The sequence below is a fragment of the Brassica rapa genome, chromosome A05, assembly GCF_000309985.2.
Source record: "Brassica rapa cultivar Chiifu-401-42 chromosome A05, CAAS_Brap_v3.01, whole genome shotgun sequence".
Lineage (NCBI taxonomy): Eukaryota > Viridiplantae > Streptophyta > Magnoliopsida > Brassicales > Brassicaceae > Brassica > Brassica rapa.
Genome location: NC_024799.2, coordinates 15,744,174 through 15,768,121, shown reverse-complemented (window position 1 = coordinate 15,768,121; position 23,948 = coordinate 15,744,174). Strand labels below are relative to the sequence as shown.

General features: G+C 38.5%; 2 protein-coding genes across 4 annotated transcripts; one reads left to right on the top strand and one right to left on the bottom strand.

Annotated features, from left to right (window-relative positions):
• Positions 1–1,688: 1,688 nt before the first annotated feature.
• On the bottom strand, positions 1,689–2,926 carry LOC103868829. Its single transcript, XM_009146887.3, has one exon. The coding sequence runs from the start codon at positions 2,689–2,691 to the stop codon at positions 1,915–1,917; it is 777 nt and encodes a 258-aa protein (XP_009145135.1). The 5' UTR covers positions 2,692–2,926; the 3' UTR covers positions 1,689–1,914.
• Positions 2,927–16,295: 13,369 nt separating this feature from the next.
• LOC103868828 (retrovirus-related Pol polyprotein from transposon TNT 1-94) lies at positions 16,296–22,257 on the top strand. Of its 3 annotated transcripts, none has more exons than XM_018659019.2 (6): positions 16,296–20,319; positions 20,511–20,569; positions 20,666–20,723; positions 20,810–20,844; positions 20,957–21,089; positions 21,943–22,257. In XM_018659019.2, exon 1 carries the CDS (start codon positions 16,531–16,533, stop codon positions 18,913–18,915), a length of 2,385 nt encoding a protein of 794 aa, XP_018514535.2. In that variant the 5' UTR covers positions 16,296–16,530; the 3' UTR covers positions 18,916–20,319; positions 20,511–20,569; positions 20,666–20,723; positions 20,810–20,844; positions 20,957–21,089; positions 21,943–22,257. The 3 variants fall into 3 exon arrangements, with proteins under 3 accessions (XP_018514535.2, XP_033147577.1, XP_033147576.1); XM_033291686.1 differs by having other exon boundaries at positions 16,296–20,401; XM_033291685.1 differs by having other exon boundaries at positions 16,296–20,569.
• The last annotated feature ends 1,691 nt before the right edge of the window (positions 22,258–23,948 follow it).

The window sequence follows — 23,948 nt, the reverse complement described above, 5'->3', positions numbered from 1 at the left end:
TTTCCTGACTCCTTGGTTGCCCGGGTCTTGAGAGGAAGATACTATAGATTGAGTTCACCATTGAGAGTAAACTCTGCTAGCAGCCCATCGTATGTGTGGACTAGCATTTCTGCTGCAAGGAAGTTGTTATTACTAGGAATTAGACAAAAAATACATTCAGGGTATGAAGTTAAGGTGTGGGAGGATCCGTGGATTCCAACAACCCCTGCGAGACAAGCTATCCTTGCAGCGCCAGTTATGCATCCTAATCTGAGAGTTAGCGATCTCATTAATCAGGTATCGAAGGATTGGGATGTTGGTCTATTGGAAAACTATGTCAATCTTGATGACATACCTCTTATAAGGAGTTTGGCCATAAGCTCAACTCATCGTCGGGATACGTTCTGCTGGAACTACACAAGGAATGGTAAATACACGGTTAAATCTGGATATTAGGTGGCTCAGAATTTATTAAAGGCAGCGGAGGAGAAGGAGGTCTTGGAGCCGAGTATCACAAAGCTTCAATCCTTTGCTTGGAAGTTAAAGGCACCTACGAAGATATGTCATCTTATATGGCAATTGTTAACCGGTCATGTGGCGGTAACGAGAAACTTAACAAGACGCAATATGAGGTGTGATAACTACTGCCCAAGATGTCGGAAACTAGAAGAATCTGTAACCCATGCCATATTTGAATGCCCGCCAGCTCTACAAGCTTGGTCCTTATCATCGACTCCAACAAGCCCATATATATTTCCACTACCAAGCGTCTACACAAATATGGATTACCTATTCTGGAGGAAAAACAACATTATCGAGCCAGAACGAGACAGAACGAGACAATGATCCTTATCCCTGGATAATCTGGTATATTTGGAAGGCTAGGAATGACAAACTTTATAGGGGGATAGACAAAGATCCTTTGGAGCTAGTTCGACATGCAGAAAGTGAAGGTCAAGTCTGGTTTGATGCGAACGAAGTGGTACAACCAGTAGTACAAGATAGCAATACTGAGGATCCCCAAGTCATAAGCTTGGGTAATATTTGCTTGTTAGATGGATTTTGTACAGCCACTGCTCGATTTAGTGGATGTGGATGGGTCTGGATGGACAGTGGTGGGAACATTCAACTTATGGGACAAGAAACTTCTCTCGACGAGAATCAGCCTTGCATTCGGAGGTAGAAGCACTGCGATGAGCAATGGAGAACATGCTTCAACATTCAACATGCCAGAGCTTTGGGATAGACTGTAAGAAGCTGATTGCAATGATAAATGAACCTCATGCCTGGCCAAACTTTGCGACGAAATTGGAAAGGATAGAGCCGCTACATATATGCTTTCTAGATTTTAACATCATTCACGTTCGCAATCAAATTTCAGACCTTTTAGCTAAAACTGCTAGATTTTTAGGGAGTTACATTTTATTGATTGTTCTATTTTGGTTTGGTCCTCAAGTTTGAGTAATAGAATGACCTTTTGACGTAAAAAAAAAACAAAAACAAAAAATAACATAAATTTACTAACTACCTTTTTTTGGGTCCAATTTACTAACTACCTAAAACTATTCGTTCCCTGCTTTATTTTTCTCTCTCTCTCTACCTTCTTTCTGTCAATCTAATTTCTATATTTTTTTTGGTTATTTGACAAATAAAAACTTTTTTTACTAAGGATATTAAAAAAAAACCGTTTTACTAAGAGATTAAATTCATGCCGTGTCAAATATTGTTCCATTTTCATTTCCCCATGTTTGTAACACTCATACCTGCACATACTGAATACAAAAATCTCAAAACGCTCAATTTTATCGGATGTCGCCCAAGACACAAAACTAAGCTCTAGTCTTTCATTACGCCACCATTAATTATAATGAATGAAACAATCAGGAACACATGATAAATTCTTTTTAAAAAATAAAAAATCAATAACCATCAGATCTAATTATCTACAATTCTCTCTTGTTCTCTCTTCTTGAATCCACCAAACCGAAAAAAGAAACCACCTCTCGTCTCCTTCTTCTTTCTTTTCTCATCATCCACTTTATGTGCTACTGATCGGCTTTTCGTCATACATAAACTCCCTTTTTCTCGGCCGCTGCCTCCGGCCATTAACAAGTAGCATCGGCGATCCACAAGAGGAGAAGGGCAAGAAGAGACAGATGATGAGGAGGAGAGAGAAGTCGTTGAGGAAGAGTATATGATGTGAGGGGCTTTTCGTAAACGTAAATAAGAATAAGTAGAAGATGAAGTTGCTTTGATGAACATAGAGAGCCTCTCGTTGAGACAGAGAGAGCATACACCAGGTGATTGCCTGTGCTTTGGGTGCTTCTTACACAACACTGTGTTTTTCGTCTTCTCTTGTGCCTTGGACATTCGTCTTATCCCGAGCAAACTCGTGCTCAAGCTCGCCATTTTTTCATCTACTTGGGTTGGTAGATGAAATATTAAGTGTTTATATATATTAAATTGGAGAAAATGATTTGGTCTGAAGTTCAACGATGGTTCGTTGGAGGTTTCTAGGGATTTTCCGGGAAATTTTGAAGATGGGCCTTTTGTAGATTTTTGTTGACAGGTCGCGTGGGTCGGGGTAAAAGAGAATCGACGGTTGAGATGAGTGGAGAAGATCGTGTGACGGCTGAGATGGGGTTTAACAGGTCTGTTGAATTGACTAGAAAATTCCAATTCTGGTGGGCGCGCGCAGAAAGTCCGAAACATTGGTATTCATTTACGCACTTAATAAATATTTTAGAATTAATTTTAATTCTTCTGGTTTATACAACTATAGTTATTTTATGGATTTTTAACATAAAAGTCCCCCAATTAAGTTTATTTTGGGTTAAAACCCCTCAATTAGTGATTCAGTGAATAAACCCCTCAAGCTACTTTCCTTAACGATTCGACCCCTCCGTCTACGGTGATGTTAAAAGCGTCGTTAAGTACAAAACGCAGTGGTTCATTTATGAAAAAAACGTCAAAGCTTTTTTATTTCTTCTTCTTCTCGTTCTAAAATCCCCAAATCAAAAGTTTTAGGGTTCTTGTAAGTTCTCTCCAATACTTTTCCATTATTATTCTATATCGTTTTAGTAAGTAGATAATATTTCGGTTCATGTTTTCAAATTGTAGTTCTTATGTTTTAACCTAGGATGTGTCAATATTGATCAGCGACAATTGTGTTGACATAAAAAATAAAAGAGATCCGGGAAGAAGATTCTATCTATGTGGAGCTTTCTTTAGTACAGGCCATGTGCTTAAGTGGGTAGATGAAACTCATATGGAAAAATTTGGTGCCTTGGCTAAGAAACAATCTATGATGGCCATGTTCGTTTCATTATGGGATTCCAGCAGTAGCATCAATTAAACCTGTAATGACAGAAACACACAACACAGGTGAAGCACGTTAACTGATTCGAGCAGTAGTGGATCAAGGCTTTCAATGGACGCGACATTTATGAAACAAACATGGCCGGTAAAGAAAGAACTGATGGTGCTTCACTGATGGAGCTGAAGCAATACTTTCTTGATATGAAAAGACATAAGCAAGATTATTGATGTCGGCTTGGAGAGTATTAGAGCTAAGTGTTAGAAGTGTTGTTGGTTTCTTTTTTGGTGTCGCTTATTGTTGCTGTTGGTATCATCTCGTCATATTGTGCCTTAATTGGAGTCATGTGTTTACATTTTGTCATTTTGTCTTCAAGTTATTAAGTCATAAAAACACAGAAGTAATATAAGACATATTTTATGACCCTAACTTGTAAGACAAGTAACTGGATCAAGAAGAGCTTTATTATCAATCACATGTAGAAAATCTTTAGACTCAGATGATGAGAATGCGCAAGGGGTTGGATCAAAGGGACTAAAGCATTTGGTTTCATCGCGTGTGATGTCTTCTAACGATACTGAGTTCGCCAACAAGCTCAACGCTAAACGAACCACTTCGACTCGTGCTGCTACAGAGTTCGACACAGGAACGGCTCACTACACGATTTCTTCATTTGACAGATTATTTCAGTAAACCTTTGACTTGGAACATAAGAGTCATAATTGCCTTGGGAACGCTCGAGCTGTTGAGTACGTTCTTAAGTAGAAAAACACATACACACATAAACGTTTTAATGACCATGTTGTTTAAAGTGTAATTCCCTTCAAAGTCTAGAAGTTTGGATTAAGAGTTAAGAGTATATGAATTATATGGTGTGACAAAGAACGAGTTAAAACCTTGGAGAAGGATGATCTTTCCTCGTCGTATAGAGCACACGCACGAATATAATTTCTAGTTAAAAAAAGAAAAGTAGGCAAAGACACGAGAGATATATATTATTCGTTTACTTTGCTGAATAAAATGTAAACATTTGATGAGTTGGAAAGAAGAGTAACATGGTTCGTATGACCTTAACCAGAGGTAATTTAAAACACCAAAAGAAGGTTTTAAGACCTTAAGCCGTGAAAAATGAAATAACAAAACATTGTGACCTTAAGCTGAGATAATCCTAACATCAAAATCAGCTAATTTATCAAGTCTCTCCAGTAGGGTCGACTTCAGTAGATGGCGTTGAGGTCTTTGGTTTCTTGGATGGTCTTCCTTGTGGCATGTTAGGGGGCTTAGACACTGAGGCTACTTTACACTTTCGCTTGTTGTGTCCAGTTTGACGACAGTTACTACATGTCTAAAAAAAAAAGAATCAATTGAAGCAATAAAAGAGAAATGACAGGCATATTGAGATTACCATTATAACGTTGGCATGAAAGGAAGGAAATTCCGGAGCTGGTTTTGGTGGGTTAGGCGGATTGACTGGTGCTTCCTTGCAGGTTCTTTTGTTATGTCCGGAAACTCCACAATTAGAACATTTCTGTAAAAAAAATGATGTTCAAGAAATCACAGAACATGCCACACTGAATAAAACATATTAACCAAAACAAGAAGACAAACTTACCACAATATTTTTTTCTGTTGGCTCAAGGTTTTCATTTTGGATTTGACTTGCTTCACAACTGTCTTTTTCACTCGGATCACGGATTCTGTCATTCTTTTTTGGTCTGCCCGGCATGATTCTATCAGGAGGAGGCATGACAACTACATCAGAATGTCTATCCCATAACTCCATGCCATTGACAGGAAAAATAAGTGAGCTGTAACAGAGCTTCCACTTCTCAATAGAATACCAATCCGATACCACGGTATCTGGCAACTTTGTGTCTTTGAATTCAGCGTACATTGCAGACATTATGTGGCAGCAAGGAATGCCACTTACGTCATAGGCCCGACAAGTGCAGGAAACACAGTCTCTTACTCGCACAACATACTTGTTTCTTCCATGATCAACCTCGTAGATGCCTCTGCCATTTGGATATGGATGACACCACTTCAGACTCCTCTTGCGCTTTTCTATGATAGCTAACACTTTTGGTGTGATCAATCCTTTAGCATTATTCATCTCATTGATCTTCACATTGTTGCTTGCCATAATATGCCTCCTAATGTCTTCAAGCAATGCAATGATTGGTTTTCGACGAGCTTCTTTCAAGATAGCATTGTAAGACTCGCTAATATTGTTTTCAACAGCTGGAGACTTTGTAACGTCACTAAAAAACGCCCTGCAAAACAACAAAGACAAGATGCATTACCGCACAAAAGATACAAAACTAGCTAAAATATACATATATTATTAAGAGAAGATACATACCTAGACCAGTTTGAATTCACGCTCTTTTTCACTTCCTCATAAGCATCAATTTTAACGGTTTTCATCTTCTCTAGATTTTTCTCAAAGACATGCTTATTGTAAGCTCTTGCACACTTCCAAAATAGCTTATGTAGAGGATTAGCTGAGCCATGCCTTTTCTTCAAGTTGGCAAAGATATGCCTTGCACACATTCTATGCTCCGCATAAGGAAGCACATTTTTGATGGCATGAATCAAACCTTTTTGCTGGTCCGAAGATAATGCTAAACCGTTTCCAAGATCTAAATCTAAGTCTTCTCGCAGTAACTCCATGAACCACTCCCAATACACCTTGTTTTCCACAGGAACAAGAGCCCAAGCAATGATGAACATCTGGTCATTCGGATCCCTTCCTACTGCAGTCAATAATTGCCCTTTCATTCGTCCTTTTAAGAATGTTCCATCCAAGTGAATGATACGCCGACAAGCACTCTTCCAACCAACTTTTTGAGACTCGAAACAAGTATAAAACTTCTCAAAAACTCTCTCTTTTGTACCTAATATTACCGTCGAGCCAGGATTTGTCTTCTTGAGTTCTTCGACATAGTCATACATCCTTGTAAACTGCTCAGCATACTCATCACTGATAATGTGCAACATCATTTGCCTTGCACTCTGACATTTTGTCTTAGGAACACGAAGACCTTTAAGAGCCAACCGCTGCATTATTTGGTCAGCTTTAAGGTTTGGGTTTGTCCTAAACTCGTTTAGAAAATCAGCAGCTATCTTTGGAGCAGTGTAGAGAGCAACAGTTCCTGTAGGGTAGCAAGAATGAGTACCTTTGTATGATCTAACAACCATATTAGGTGATCTACTATTGATCGATGCATATAGCCTCCATGAGCATCCATCAGCTACACACTTTGCTGCTACTTTCTTCCTCTCTGATCTCTGAAAACGGACATTGACCCTCTCTTTCACTGCATACTTTTCTATTGTCTCTCTACACTTAGCTTGTGAAATAAATTCTTGACCAACTCGAAACTCAACTTTGCCTTCATCATCATCTGAGTCTTCACTTTCAACATAATCGTCCTTGTAAAAGTCAGTCCATTCATCATCACTCTTCGGTTCTTCTTCCTCTTCATCTCCTCCAATGAGAACATCATCGAGGTAAGGATCATCACCTCTTACAACAAAAAGATTTATGCTTTCCAGTTCAGTTGTGGTGCTCACCATCTCCACCACATCTGTATCACAACATACATCCTTCCTACTCTGATCTACTATTCCAGACTGGAAATAAGAGAACTTATCCATGTTCTCTGGAAAACCGCCACTAGCAATCATACTTTGAATCATTCTGAAAGTTGGTTCTTCAAACTCAATCCTACAACATCTTGTTTCGCCACCATTGTATGTTCCATCTGCTGCCCAGTATCCTCCAACGTGTAAACGAATATGAATTTTTCTGTTTACAAAAAAAAAATTCAAACCCATCAAACACACATAATCAAACCAATAATAAATCACAAAAACCCATATAAATTCGAGATATAAGCAAGTCAAACTTACCTATTCATCTTCCAGCGACCACTGAATCAACTCTTTCACTTTCACTTTCGTTTTCAAACTCACAGGAACTAAGCTCCTCGTTTTCAACTCTCGCACCAGATTCAAACTCACCCCTCTCGAACTCAGTCTCTCTCAAGTTCTCACAAGAACCAAACGAAACTCAAAACCCTTCTCTTTTGCAAATTAGGGTTCATCATTCTAAGCTGTCGACTTTGGGAATTTTTTACGTGACTTGATTTTCAAGTTGGAAGGGTTAAACTACATGATATTCTAATTAAAAATCGTGTTGTTTATTTACAAATCGTGTTGTTTTATGCCTATCCAAATACGTAGCGTTTAACTTTGACGGAAAACCTAACGGAGGGTTTAATTCCCTAAGGAAAGTCACTTAAGGGTTTTATTTATTAAATCATTAATTGAGGGGTTTTAACCCGAAACAAAATTAATTAGGGGGCTTTTACATTAAAAACCCTTATTTTATTTTGACGTACACTTAAAAAAGCAATAATATTCTTTTGGTTAGAGATTTCAACCATAACAACTTGTATCCATCCAAAGACAAAAATAAAATGTAATTGATACATTACATATATCATTTTTTCATATTTGTCTAAAATAAATTGTTTCCTAACCTGTGCATTCACCACTAAAATAATAACCAATAAAAAGTTTCATATTTGTCTAAAATAAATTATTTCGACACTAGTATGTGCTGCCTATGGACATGGAGCTTTCGACTAGAAAGGTATCTTTTTCCAGCTTCTCCTGCTCGAGCACTTCTCCAAAGTCATTATTTGAGATGACATTAATAGCCCTGATCCTCATCCTTCTCTATAGCATGTTCTATCAACGAGACTTCATGTACAGAACCAATCTCAGTCTCAACGATCTTGTCACTATTCATTGCAGCTGATTTTATCCTGTGCATATCCAGATTTTTGGAACTGTTGCTAGATATCAAGTTCTCAATCAATCTCTTAGCTTCCTCTGGCGTCCTTATCTCGAAGTTTCATTCGCTTGCAGTATCCAACATCATATGATATCGCACATCAATACCCTTGCAGAACTTCTTCAACAACCGAATCTCTGTAAAACCATGATGTGGACAGTCCCTTTGGTATCTCCTAAACCTCCCCCAAGAGCTTTTGAAAGCTTCTATAGGTCCTTGAGAGAATGTCCAAATTTTATCTCTCATCTCTTCAGTCCTTGTATCATCTAAAAATTCAGTCATAAACGCAGTCCTGACATCATTCCATGGAGTGAGAGATCCTGGTGGTAGGCATCTCAGTCACTTTTTAGCATTCCCAGAGAGAGAATATTTGAACAGCTTGTAGGTGATGTAGTCTTTGGTTGCTTCATCCTTCTGGATGCCAGACACAGACTCCTCGAGTGTCTCAATATGATCTGAGGGATTTTCATCATTAAAATAACGATAAGGGTGCTGACCCACATGAGAGAAGTGTGTGGGGCGTATTTCAAATCCCTGGATTTGTAGAGGTTGAATCACAAACCTGTTGGTGTAAAACTAACTAGGCCTGGTCAAATCTGCTAACGATCTTTGAAGAGGAACTTTAGCACCCTCGGTGGCAGCATATGGCTCAAGGATTGCAGTCCCTTGTCCATCTATCTTCTGATCTGCTGCATTACACATATGACCTCCACAGTCATGCAGGTCTCCATTCTCATCCCTCTGTAGCACAAGTGTCGCGACCATGTCTGCTTGCGGATTGGTATCGATCGATGTTCTAGTTGAACTGTCGATCGTTGCTCTGTCACAAGTGTCAATCGATGTAGTAGAGGTGGTGTCGATCGACGTAGTAGAGGTGGTGTCGATCAATGATGCGCATTTCTCTTTGCGGATCGAGCGTTCCAAACGTGTTGGGTCTGAGAAGAAAAATAATTTCTCCTTGCTTCTTCTGGTACTGAAAGGCATGTACCTGAAAGACAAGAAGTTTTTTTTTATGTAAGTAACAATGACAGTAAATAAAACCTAGACAAAACCTATTAATCAAGTCCATTGGCGAATCCTTGTTCCCCGGTAACGACGCCAAATTTGATATCACTCAAATTACCATAAGGAGTGATTTTACGCTCTCAAATAAGAGGTTCAATTGTAGTCCTTAGGGATAGAATCCACATAGAGCATGGGGACACAATAGACTACAGATATTAAGATTAATCTAGGCAATCAATATTAAAGCAGTAAATTATATTAAAGCAAGGTGAACAAAGTAGTTGTTCGATTGGTTGATTGAGGTTGTAAACAATTGGGAGAAATAGCTAGACCTAGGAATTTATCAATCAAGAGATATAAAGCTACAATTCAAGGATGCTAATGGCTTATAGATTCAATTCTAGAACTCGATTTTAGTAAGTAAGCAATCCAGCTTTCGCATGCAATTGCGAATCAGATGTCTAGGTCCAGTCTCAGCTGTCGCTTATTGACTTGGAGCGAGCATCGATCAATGCTATGGCCTGAGCGTTGATCGATGCTTCCTCAGACAAGCATTAACGACCTAATCGATTAAGTTCAACTAGATTCCTATACCAACTCTCGTATGCGCCTAGGTATCTAATCCAGCAGAGTTCGGGTTCCGTTAATTGATTGCACTTTCGTGCCTCTCAACTATCCTATGATTCTAGGTTCAAATAATTAGTCACACTGTCATGCTATTCTAACTATTCCAGATCCTAGTATTACAAATCACCCTGGTGTAGAGATCTATAGATAATCTAGCAATCCTAATTTATTATCAGTTTGACATTAAGCTCATCAAATCCCTAAACCTAACAAGATGATTACTCAGACATAGAAGCAATAACATAAATTATACTCTGAATAATATAATAGATAAGAAATCAATGATAAAACCAATGGAGTTCCAATCAATCTCTAAAGGAGAATTGATTTTCTCTCCAAATTTAAGACAAAACAATAGAATAGGATAATAGAAAAGCTTGTAGCCGTCAACAATGGCTTAGAAATACATAAATAGGGTTTCTGGTCGTCCATGGGTATTTTGGTAACTTTGTGTGGCTTATGGGATTCAGTCGGTCTTGAAATATGGTTGGCCCACGTTCTGGCATCACTGTCGATCGATGGCAATGCTCTTTCATCGATTTACAGTCATGCATCTCCTTGACAGCTTCCTCTCGCGAGGCAAACTAACCACTCTTCAATAAAACGGGCATAACTTCTGCTACATGATGCAGTAAAACGGGCACATTGCTACATATTTCCTGGGTCCGAGTGGCACATGACCGGGGCACGAAAGCGAATTATCGATTTACTTCTTGCTTATGTGCCCCATGATTGGATATCGGCTGGAGAATGATCTTCTGAAGAACCTACACCCTGACTTTAGGATGGAGAAGTTCCGTACTAGATAGTAATCGAGTGAAGACCGCGATTTTTCTCATTCCTTCTTCGGGAGGAACGAGACCCTTTGTTGAGGCGTGGAGGCCGATTCTTCGTCGTACTACCCTGAGGTATCGATGTACATCGTGTAGGAACTTGTAGTCCCTAACGATTCTTCTCTGGAATCTAAGGCTCTCAAGGGCTTCATGTTCTGATCTTGTTGGACCTGTAGATTTTTCCTGGAGGTTTCGAGGAATTAATGCTATGACACGGGAGGATCTGTAGATATTGCACGCGGAGGTGAATCTTTGTTTTGCTGTCTCGAACACAGAGTCTTTATTGACTTAATAGAACATCGCACTCTGTCCTCTGGAGATGGACCACTCTCAATGTTGATTGGATGTGGGCCGTTGTCGAGATTACGCCGGTTGCTTCCGTGGGGCCATTCGGAATACCTTCAAGATCGATAGGACAGCTTCGTGGTAATAGAACCTTTGTTGGATGTGTGGTCCTGCAGTTTCTGGTACTCTTAGCTGGTCTCAAGTCACTCCATGTTGAATGTATCTTCTCGAAATCCGTCAATTACGGAGATATCCTCCTGAGGCCCGGAGGTTCTGGAATTTATCCTCCTGAAACATGGTGGTTTGTGGGCTTCGTCCCCTAGAAACCCGGAGTTTGTGGAACTGGTTCTCACCCTTCTGAAACATGGAGGTTCCCGGATGTTGGCGAGCTCCTCTGTCTGCCTTGCCAATGACCTTTGTACCTCTGCCGTATGGAGCAATATTTTTGCTCTTTGTACCAGGACGGCACTCCCTGTGCGCTTTTATTTTTTCGGGTAAAGCGACAGTACTTCTCCGTCCCTGGGCTTGGAGAGTATGGGTTGACATGATCTCAGGTGATCTTTGACCCATATTGGTCCATAGGCAGGAATTGACCTAGGTTTGGAGCAGGAATCGGTTATTTAGATAGCAGGAGTTCTCCAGGATGAGGTGATTCTTCTCTCGCTTCACGGGGTTAGCGTTTTCTTATGCATACTAGGACATGATTAGTCCACTCCTGCTGTTGATCATCCACAGATATTGATTTGGTCATATTCCTTGGATTTCCTTCTTTGTAGGCGTCGTTCGATGACTCTTTCTAGCTGCTCTCTGCCCCCGTTTGGGTGAACCACTCTCAGTGTTTCACGATGTCATTTAACGTTTAGGCTGCTTTCTGCTTCCCCTTGGGTGAGCCACTCTCAGCATTTTCTGGACGTCATTCGATGACTCGTCGTCATTCGACGAGTAACAAGGTGAACAGATCTCATCGTTATCATTGGTTTTTCTTCCTTCCCCCGTTGTACATTTCTTTTTCCTTTTTGGTGTTACTGTTGATGTAAAGTGACAAACAAAGCTAGAACTTTTACTTTTGTTTTTGTAAATCAAACTACGGTTCAGGATCATATGAGATTTTGGACACAAGTTGTGGAATTGGTCGTTACAAACGTGAGAAAGTTCATAATCCTCGTGCTTATACTATTTCTCACCTTGAGAATCTGCATATATTTTTGACATGATCAAGTATGCGAATGATACACAACTCTAGCACTAAAAACGTTTTAGATTACGACCTAGATCGTTTCTACCATTCATTTTAATTATGCGTTTGTTTTTGCATATCAAAATTTTTGTTTGAAAAAGCACATTAAAAGTGAGTTTTAAGTATATAATTTAGGGAATTCAATAAATAATTTTAATATGAATTCATGTACAAGATACTGTATAAATCTAGGCAAATTTATCCTGAACTGAGGAACAGGACAGTGCCAACAAAAAAAAAAACTAAAATTTAATTAAATTTCATAAATAACCAAACTGATCGGACAAAACTTAGGTTCACCCCTATGGTTAACTCTCAAATTCACCTCTATTATTAACACCAATTAAATTACCATCTAGGATTAGTAAATAAGGAAGGAATTAAAACTAATAAAAAAAAAGGGAAATAGCTAAAAAAAAAGGAGACGTCGATGTTAGAAAATGATTAGAACGACAGTATTCAAAGGCGGACCTACATAGAAGAATGAGGGTGCAAATGACACAGGTTAAAAATACAATTTTTATTTGTAAGCTTATTTTTGTATTAGATATTGGCTCAGTTGGTTACGGATTGAACCCACTGACCCTACTTTCCGAGTTCGAACCTCCGCAAGCACACGTAATTGTTTTTTTTTCTTTTGATATAAAATCATTATTTGTTTTAATTGGGCTTAATGTATGAAATGAATTTGAGCTATGACCCAGGTAAAAACATTTATGGGTCCGCCACTGACAGTATTTGTCTCTTGATTCTACCAGATGATGAAGCACAAGTTTTAAAACTTTTGTTTATAGAGATTGTTGATCAAAGGGTCTACCTTCACTATTGGAGAATGACTTGTTTTCGAAATTTCATTGAGATCTTATTGTACGACAGTACTTGTTCCTTGATTCCACCAGATGATGAAGCACAAGTGTTTTTTTGTGTATGTTGAAGATGCATATTATGTATCAGTTCGTGAAGTACTACAGGAGGTAGTACATGCGTGTGTCATGAAGATGGACTTGGTTGAAGTTCGTATGTTGTGATGTCTGTGGGTTTGTTAAGCTTGGAGAAGAAGCAATATGTTTATTGGAAGATTTACATTAAGTGTAAAGGATATTACTTGAAGAGGAAAAGGCAAGAGAGTTATTCCTTGAGAGAAAAAGGAAAGTTGCTTAAGTTGCTTTTGGAAGAACTTGGAGAGCAAGTTCTGGTTATGTATACATGGAGGACGTGCTTCTATGATGAGAGTTGTCTCTGAAAAAAAGAAAAAGTGAAGAGATCATTGTTTTGTGCTTGTGTGATCAAGCCTTTGGTGTCACTGCCTCCGTTAGGTGCTGACGTAGTTGGTGAAGTACTTCCGAGGAGTTGGAAGATTGAAGTCTAGATTCAAGAGGAGTTTAGCTCGGGGTGGGGAAGATTCTGATAAACAAAAGTCTAGGCTCTAGGGTGAGTTTAGCTCGGGATCGGGAAGATTCTAATAAATAAAAATCTAGGCTCTAGGGTGAGTTTTAGCTTAGGATTGGGGTAATCCTAAAAGATTCTTGTAATAGAAAAGATTGGTGTAAGACTTTCTTGTTCTAGTGAATTTGAAAAGAGAAAAACTTGTATCTTGTTTATTTCTGCATTTTACTCTGGCCTCACTGCATTAACATATGTGTGTGTATAGGCATCTGACAGACCAGTTGAGGAAAATTCAGAAAGTGAACGTTACCAATAAGGTCAGTGGCAACTTTGACTTAGGACTTATTGCTTTGTACTTGTTTGGATTTGATCTCTGTTTACCATTTTTGAAGGACTTTGTTGCCAGCCACTGAGATCAATCGCGGAGATACTAACCTATGGCGAACAGCATGATCCCTCTTAGTTTACTATTGTGGCATATGCTTGTATTTCAAAAATTGCTGCAGGTTTTTTTTTTGAGAAGCAAGTCATGGGAGAGTTTGTACGTATTTTGAGGGTTAACAAAACAGTAACAGTTTCTGTTCAGTTGTTGCAAGCCATGAGTATTATCAGATGCTATATATCTGTGAGTTCTTAACTTGAAAGAGGATAAAAGAAAGTAGAGTAACATACGGATGCAAAACGTAGCTCGAGGCTGTAATTCAGGCTATAGATTACTTGGGAGCAGCTTCCTGTTGGTTATAGACAAGTCTTGCATCGGTTTAGGTTCAATTGCTTAGCTTAGATTAGACTTGGTTTAGAATGGTTTAAGCTTGTAATTGAGAATAAACCGGATCTCTCTCTCTTTAGCTAGGAGATACGCGTGTGTCATGTACACGTGTTAAGGTTAACTAACTCGAGTTATAAGAGTCTGTTAGCTGTAGTTAAGAGTTAATAAGCAGAGCTGATTAGGAGTTGTTAGATCAGTTGATGCGAGATTAACAAGAGAGAGAGTCCGTGAGATTGAGCTGTAGAGATGGTGACTCGAGTGTGAGATCATTCGTTGAAGATAGTAGATTGCTGGTTCAATCCCAGCTCCGGTGAAGTATAGCGGCCACACACCTAGTTAACGGTGGTGGTGCGGTGAACACCGGGTAAACAGATCGACGGTGTGCTCCATAGAAGAGAAGTTCTAATCGGTTAAAGATTGACGCGATCTTCACAAATTGGTATCAGAGCTGAGGTTATCAAGTTCAGTCAAATTCTACGAAGTTCAAGATCGGCGGCTCCGAGTGCTCAAACCGGAAAGCAAGATCTGCTAAGCGGTGAATCTGGTGATGGCGACTCACAAGATGAAGATGCAAATACAGATTACGATGTTCGACGGCACTGGAGACTTCGGAATCTGGAAGAAGAGGATGCTGGCAAACCTGAGCGTCCAAGGATTAAAAGACGTTCTGTCTCCGACGTCACAAGCTTTAGTGACTACAAAGACGGATGATGAGGATGAAGAATCGAAGAAGAAGCATGAACTTGACGAAGTTTCAAGATTGGAAAGAGATGAGAAGGCGATGAACATAATCTTCATGAGTGTTGGAGATCATGTTCTTAGGAAGCTTGACAAGGTCAAGACTGCTTCGGAGGCGTGGGAGCTGCTCGACAAGTTGTACATGGCCAAGACGCTACCTAATCGAGTGCACGCTCAACTCAAGGTGTACTCATTTCGGATGCAAGATTCCAGAACCATTGATCAGAATGTTGATGACTTCCTCAAACTCATTGCAGACCTCAACAATCTCAACATAGAGATTCCAGAAGAAGTACAAGCGATACTTCTTCTCAATGCGTTACCAAGCAGATATGACTCCCTCAAGGAAACTTTAAAGTATAGTAGAGAGGCCATAAGAGTTGATGAGGTCGCTAGTGCGGCTAAGTCTAAGGAGATGGAGTATAAGGAAACCTCTACTACGAAGCTAAATGGGGAGGGTAACTACGTAAGGGGTAGAGCTGACAGTAGAAACAGGAGCTACTCCTCAGGCAAGAGCAACGGGAGATCGAGGTCTAAGAGCAAGGAAGGAAAGCGTCTGTGTTGGATCTGCGGAAAAGAGGGTTACTTCAAGAAGCAATGCTACAAATGGCTTGACAAGAACAAAGATCAAAAGTCGACTCAAGACAGGGGAGAGGCATCATTGGTTAAAGATGATGCAAAGGATCTTGTTGGCCTCCTAGTAGCAGAAGCAAACTCATTAACTGCAGACAGGGATGAGTGGGTATTGGACACAGGGTGTTCTTTCCATATGACACCAAGGAGAGATGTGTTTATTGACCTGCAGGAGTCTACATGTGGGAGAGTGAGAATGGCAAATAATACGGTAGCTGAAGTCAAAGGTATGGGATCAGTGAGGTTCAAGAACCAAGATGGCACTACCTTCCTGCTTAGTGAGGTCAGATTCATGCCTGAGATCTCAAGGAACCTAATCTCAATGGGAACACTCGAGGAGAAAGGATGTGAGTTCAAAGCGGCTAATGGTGTCCTTAAGGTCATCAAGGGATGCACAGTATTCATGAAGGGTATTAGAAGACAGTCATTGTATATTCTTGAGGCAAAGGCCAAGACTCTATGTTCCATCAAAGGAGAAAAACGCTCAGTAGCGGCTACTGATAAGGCTATGGACGACACACGCCTATGGCACAGAAGGCTTGGGCACTTGGGACAAAAGGGAATGGAAGTGTTAAAGAAGAACGGCTACTTTGGTAAGAGCATAGTTGAAGACCTGAAGTTTTGTGAAGCTTGTGTAATTGGAAAGACTCATAAAGTCAGTTTCAGTCAGGCTAAGCATGTCACCAAAGAAAGATTGGACTATGTCCACTCGGATCTATGGAGCTCACCAAACGTGCCACCGAGCCTCAACCAAAGCCAGTACTTTATCTCATTTACAGATGATCGCACAAGAAAGGTGTGGTTATACTTCCTAAGGTTTAAAGATGAAGCCTTCAGAGCTTCGTTAACTGGAAGAAGATGGTCGAGACACAAAGCGAAAGAAAGGTCAAGAGGTTGAGAACTGACAACGGCTTGGAGTTCTGCAACCGACAGTTCGATGGATTCTGCAAGGAGAATGGTATTGTAAGGCACAGAACGTGTACCTACACGCCACAACAAAACGGCGTGGCCGAGAGACTCAATAGGACGATCATGAATAAAGTCAGAAGCATGTTGAGTGAGAGTGGCTTAGAACTGAAATTTTGGGCTGAAGCAGCATCAACCGCCGTGTATCTAATAAATAGGTCACCTTCATCTGCTCTGGAGTTCAAGATACCAGAAGAGATGTGGACATCATCCACCCCAGACCTCAGTAATCTTAAGAGATTTGGCTGCTTGGCGTATGTTCACTCCACAGAAGGCAAGCTATTACCAAGGGCCAAGAAAGGGGTATTTACGGGTTATCCAGATGGAGTTAAGGGATACAAGGTGTGGCTACTGGAGGAACAGAAAGTAGTGATCAGCCGGAATGTAGTGTTCAGAGAAGAACAAGTCTATAAAGATGTGAGTACAGGAAAGTTTGAAGACGAAGCTTCAAAGACTAACTCTGTGCTTATTGACCTGAAGCAACTCAAAGAGGATGATTTAGAGATGACATCTCCGGCAGGAACTTCACAGTCAGAACATGAAGAAACAGAACAGAGTAGTAGCGACCTCAGTGATTATCAGCTGGCTAGAGACAGAGTCAGGAGGCAGACAAGACAACCACCAAGGCTGATGGATTATGAATGTGAAGTAACAGATGGTGAAGATCAGTTTGCAGGGTTCGTTTGTCTCATGTCTGAAGATACAACAACTGAACCAAACTCATTTCAAGAGGCTATGTCCGATCCAGACAACGACAAGTGGACAGAAGCAGCTCAAGATGAGATGACATCTTTGGAAGCAAACGATACATGGGAGCTAATAGAAAGACCAAAAGATCAGAGGGAAATAGGGTGTAGGTGGTTATTCAAAAGAAAGGCAGGGATTGCAGGAGTAGAACCACCGAGATACAAAGCACGTTTAGTTGCGAAAGGCTATTCCCAAAAGGAAGGAATAGATTACCAAGAGATCTTTGCTCCGGTCGTAAAACACGTATCAATCAGGTTTGTGCTATCCGCAGTTGCTCACTTTGACATGGAACTGCAGCAAATGGACGTCAAGACGGCATTTCTGCATGGAAACTTGGAGGAGTTTATAGTCATGGAGCAACCTGAGGGGTTCATAGACAAGAAGTTTCCAAACAGAGTATGCAGACTCAAGAGATCTCTGTATGGGTTGAAACAAAGCCCACGACAGTGGAATAAGAGGTTTGACGACTTCGTAAGAGCAAAGGAGTATGTGAGAAGTGAGTATGGTCCATGCGTCTACTTTAAGACAAACAGTCAAGGGGAATTCATCTACATGCTTCTTTACGTGGACGACATTCTCATAGTGTCAGTGAACAAGACAGAAGTTCAAAAGCTGAAGAAAGTGTTGAGTGCTGAGTTCGACATGAAGGATCTGGGAGATGCCAAGAAGATTTTGGGAATGGAGATCACAAGGAACAGAGAGAAGGGAGAATTAAGTGTATCCCAAGAGGGTTACTTGTGGAAGGTCTTGGGAAAGTTCGAAATGGATCAGTGTAAAGAAGTAGCTACTCCGTTGGGTGCTCACTTTAGTCTAAAAGCAGCAACTGATAAAGAACTACAGTCTCAGGAGGAGTATATGAAGAGGATTCCGTATCAGAACGCAGTTGGCAGCATTATGTATTCCATGGTTGGGACGCGTCCGGATTTGGCTCATGTAGTCGGGGTTATTAGTAGGTTTATGACTAAGCCGATTAAGGAGCACTGGCAGGCGGTGAAGTGGGCTCTGAGATACATAAAGGGTTCTGTGGATACGCGATTGAGCTTCAAGAGCAAGGGTGATTTTGTTGTGAAAGGTTATTGTGATTCTGACTACGGTGGTGACTTGGATAATGCCAAGTCGACTACAGGCATGGTGTTTACAGCCGGAGGCAATCCAGTTAGCTGGAGATCATCATTACAGAAGGTAGTAGCTCTTTCCACTACAGAAGCGGAGTACATAGCCTTATCTGAAGCTGTTAAGGAAGGAGTTTGGTTGAAACGGTTCGCTGAGGAGTTGGGTTTTCCTCAAGACTCAGTGGAGATATTTTGTGACAGTCAAAGTGCTATTGCACTATCGAAGAATGCTGTATATCACGAGCGAACCAAGCACATGGCCACGAAGTATCACTTCATCAGAGATTTGATCAAAGTTGGAGAAGTCCAAGTATTGAAGATTGCTACAGCAAACAATCCTGCAGATATATTTACCAAGGTTCTACCAGTGTTCAAGATGAGGGAAGCATTGAAGATGCTTCGAGTTACTAAAGACTAGAGATACTGTCTTTGAGCTAAGTCCGGTAAAGGGCTTAGGGAGGAGCTCGGTGGAGAGCTCGAGAAGGGTCAGGTGAAGGATTCAGGTTGAGAAGACAGGAAGCTATATCCAAGTAAGTGATATGAAGACGAACTTGTCTAAGGAGGAGATTTGTTGGTTATAGACAAGTCTTGCATCGGTTTAGGTTCAATTGCTTAGCTTAGATTAGACTTGGTTTAGAATGGTTTAAGCTTGTAATTGAGAATAAACCGGATCTCTCTCTCTCTTTAGCTAGGAGATACGCGTGTGTCATGTACACGTGTTAAGGTTAACTAACTCGAGTTATAAGAGTCTGTTAGCTGTAGTTAAGAGTTAATAAGCAGAGCTGATTAGGAGTTGTTAGATCAGTTGATGCGAGATTAACAAGAGAGAGAGTCCGTGAGATTGAGCTGTAGCGACGGTGACTCGAGTGTGAGATCATTCGTTGAAGATAGTAGATTGCTGGTTCAATCCCAGCTCCGGTGAAGTATAGCGGCCACACACCTAGTTAACGGTGGTGGTGCGGTGAACACTGGGTAAACAGATCGACGGTGTGCTCCGTAGAAGAGAAGTTCTAATCGGTTAAAGATTGACGCGATCTTCACACTTCCTATTATCAAACTTCAAAAGAATTCTCAAAACCAAATTGATAAAACAAGATCACGTTCTAATCCTTTTCTAAGGGAGACGTTTCCATTTTTTGTTTTTTAGCTATTTTTGTTTTTTTTTTGTTAGTTTTAATTCTTGGGCAATTCTCTTAAATAGATCATTTTCAAGTTTTGATCACAAAAATAGATCACGAAGAAGAAAATGACCAAAATATTTAATTTAATAGGTAAAAGGACCCTAATACACTAGATATATAAAAATAAAAAAATAATAATAACAAAAATAAAAAAATAAAAAAAATAATAAAAAAATTATAGTTTTCGATTATTGTTGTAAACTAATGGGAGAAAGAGATTGTATATTTCTCATAATTATGAAGGCCTTTATATATATAGGGAATTAAAGTAGACCGTCATAGATAAATGGAAAGTATACAAATCCTAAAGTGATTAGGAAAAGAAAATCCTAAGCATATAAGGAAAAGGAAACTGTCTAATTAGAAAGAAAATATGCCTATTTGGTTATGGCATTCACAAATCGGTTCATAACACTCCTCCTTGAATGTTATAACCATAAGAGTTCGTAATACGCTTTGGATGTTGCCTCATTAAAACCTTTCCAAGAAAATCCAGTGGGACAAAACCATGGATAAGGAAAAAGAGTACAACACGTATTACAAAACCATGGAAGAGTCAAAGCGCCCCCCTTGTTGCAGCAGAGCAATACTAATGGATTGGTTTTCAGCAAATCGTTCAATTCCATTTACGATACTTCTATGTACGGTCGATTGCAGCTCAACAATGGCCTCACTCGTACTCCTCAAATGGGATTAGTTTCTTATTAGTTCGGGTTTTGATATGTAAAAAAAGGAACAACCTTTTTGTCTCTGTCGTGGTGTAAAGTTTATAACTTTTGAGTGGTGTCTCTCTTATTAGACTTTGTGTGTGTGTTTTGTTATAATCTGACAGATGGAATAGCTGGAACTTCTTTGCTTGCAATATCAATGAAACTGTCATTAAGGAAACTGGTAAAAAGCTACTCTCAAATGTTTCATATGATGATTACTTTTTGTTATTGTGTGTTCATTGTAGTTAATGATTTTTTTAAAACTTCAATTAAACAGCTATTGCTTTGGTCTCCTCTGGACTGGCTGATTTTAGGATACATACATGTCAATATTGGTACTGCTGTCCCCTTTGAACCTGACTCGTCATTACTTTTTTATCTGTAACTGATTCATGTTTCACAAGTTTTTGTTTTGTTGCAGATGATTGTTGGTCCAATTTGTTACGTGATTCAAAGGTAATAATACTTGTACTAGAGAGTTTCTGTTTGATCTTCAAAGTACTAATTTGTAGTGAGCTCATGATGTCCTAAGGAGTGTGTGTTCTTCTGTAAAATGTTGAATTCTCAGGGACAATTGGTTCCACATCCTGAAACCTTCCCCCAAGGGATTAAGCTTCTTGCTGATTATGTTCATTCAAAGGGTCTCAAACTCGGTATATATTCTGACGCTGGGTAGATTCAAGCTTCATGCACCTTTGGAGGTATATTCTTTCCTTTGCAAAAGATTGATTGAGAAATGGTTCATATCAAATATGTAGTTGTTTGAAGCTGGGGATATACCAGTGACTTTTCCTAGATAGTTGTTAGACCAATTTGAAGCGTTCAATTTTCTTGGGCCAATGTATCTGTAGGATTTACTATAAAATATAGATTTCATAGTCTATTTAGAAAAGCTCAAACCTATTATCGATTTTGAAAAGAAAAACATATTTTTGTAATAAATAAATTAATTTATTTAAAATTACAAGGGGATTTTTGTATTACTTGAGCAAGTTGCAAAGTAACTTATGAATAGTTTAAATGTAAGTTACCTTATTTAGAGAAAACATTTCTTGCCCAAATTATTATCACATTTATTGAAATTTTAAATGTCAATTTACCTAAATGTTTCTAAATCCTTAATTCGTTTGTAATGACTTACCTTATTACAATATAAAATCCCCGGTGAAATAGTTAATAGGGGGATAACTTTCTTTAATTTATTTCAATATTTATTGTGAAAAAATAAATATAGAAACGTCATTTATTTTTATATTGTCGACAATATAAAGTTGCCTTATTGAGAATAAGCATTTCTTGCGCAAGTTAGTATCACATTAATTGACTTTTAAATCTTTCTAAATTGTTAATTCGTTTTTAATAACTTACCTTATTTTAAATATGCATTACTTGCGCAAGTTCTTATATATTAAATGCAAACCAGCTTATGATAATGTAGAGTTAATATCTTTCTTTAATCTATTTCAATATTTATTGCGGAAAATAAATATTCAAACTAACTTATTATGAAAGTAATGTTGGAAGTGTCTAAGCTTGGATGCTCTGTTTTTTTAGGTGGTTTTTACTATGAATCGATGCTAACAATGATGTGAAAGTAATGTTGGAAGTTGGAGGACGATACTTATAAAGATGGTTGTTTGAAAATGATGTGATATTACATGATGATGGAGGACACATGCAAGGCCAAAAAGGTTGTGGTTTACCGGTGGTGTCATTTTATTACGAAAGTTATTCATAGCTTTTTTGCATGCTTCCTGATATCACCAAGAGAAGTCATTTTTTGTCTTATGCATTTGTATATTTTGTGTCTCAAACAATCAAAATGGAAATAATTTTATTCATATATCCGAGATTTCTTTCTTATGGAAATGCATTCAAGCATTTGAATAACGACATCCGAGATTTCTTTCTTAATAAAACCTAATAAAAGTTAAAAATTTACTTCACCACTACTCATGTCCTTATTCATACGAATAAGAATATTTTGTTGCTCGAACAAGAAATTTACTTGACCTAGGTATCTCATATGCTCTTATAAATAAAGTTTACATACTCGACATTCTATAGATCATATTTCGCCAAAGATGTTACAATCTCCACTCTCTATCTTCTGTATTATTATGTTATCACTAGGTTATACAAATCGAGTATGAAGGTTGATTTTTATCTTTGTCAAAACACAGTATTCTTGAAGCAATGGAAAGCATGAAGAAAACAATTTCTGAAATTATTGAAGCAAGACTGGTAAATATTTTATTTTTTTCATTTTCCCAATCGTTTTCATTTTTTTTATCATACTAATTCAAATATGATTTCACTACAATTTTAATCAAAATAGTCTGGAACGTGCGTGGTTGTTGCTAAAATTGAAGCTATTGATTTGAAAAAACCATGGTATTACACTGCCTGCAATTTTTGCAAAAGAAAAATGGTCAGACAAGTAGATGGTTTTGAGGGAAACGTGCAACATCTTCAACAGAACCCTCTATACAACTACAAAACATGCAAAAAGGATGTTCAACATGCTATTCATTGGTATGGCCTTTTATAAACATTAATCTTGCTACCTTTCTAATCTCATATTATTATATGTTCTGAAACTAATTAAAATTGTTTATTTTTTAGTTATTACTTGGTTGTACGTATCTCTGATGAATCAAAAGGAGAAGCCAAGTTTTTGCTTTTCAACAATATTGGAGAGAAGCTCATTAGGAGACTTGCGTCTGAGTTAGTCCAAGAGGCTGCTCAGGTATTTCCTTCGTTTCTAATATATATTAAAGAATATTTCATTTCTATATATTTTTGTATAATTATTTAAATTTTTTTACAGGAAAATCAACATTTTCTACCTCAATCTCTAACTGATTTAATTGGGAGGAAACTTCTATTTAAGATCACTATCGGAGCTTATGGTCAAAAAGAACAAAATTCAGCATATGTTGTTGATTTAGTGATTGATGATGCAGTCATAATTCAACACTTTGATCCACATGTAATATTTGTTTATAGTTATAACTCACAATTATTTATACGCAGTATATGTTCTAACCAAATAATTGTTTTGTGCAGCCACATGTTGTGATTTTTAATGATTATGAGTCGGAAGAGGACTGAGTATTTAAGCGGTTATGGTAATCCAAAAGAAAGGAAGAAAGTTGAAGTCCATTATGCACGTGAAAATGGAAGAGTTTAAGAAATGATTTGTTTTCGTTTTCTTCAAATTTCATTATTTTTTCCATTGTCTCTGTTTTTGGTTTTATAGTTATGAGCATGAATTATGAGCTGTTATTTGATTCTTTTTTTGTAAATAGCTCCTTTAATCTATTTTTGTTTCCACATTATAGCCAATTTATTCTTTAAAATGTTAAATTTGAAAACCAATCACTAGAAAATAGTATAGAATTATATATCTAAGGTGTTCAAATAAGGTTAACCTTATATGTTAAACTTCCAAAAAATTCATAATAAATCATAAAACAATGTAAAAGAAGATATTATAGAATTATATTGTCATAAAGTGTTTTCCAATAAATATCATATTTACTTGCGCAAGGAATAGA

What these genes read in the sequence shown, in the direction of transcription:
- LOC103868828 (XM_018659019.2), top strand. Translation starts at nt 16,531, where the DNA reads ATGGTCGAGACACAAAGCGAAAGAAAGGTCAAGAGGTTGAGAACTGAC.
- LOC103868829 (XM_009146887.3), bottom strand. Translation starts at nt 2,691, where the DNA reads ATGTTTCGGACTTTCTGCGCGCGCCCACCAGAATTGGAATTTTCTAGT.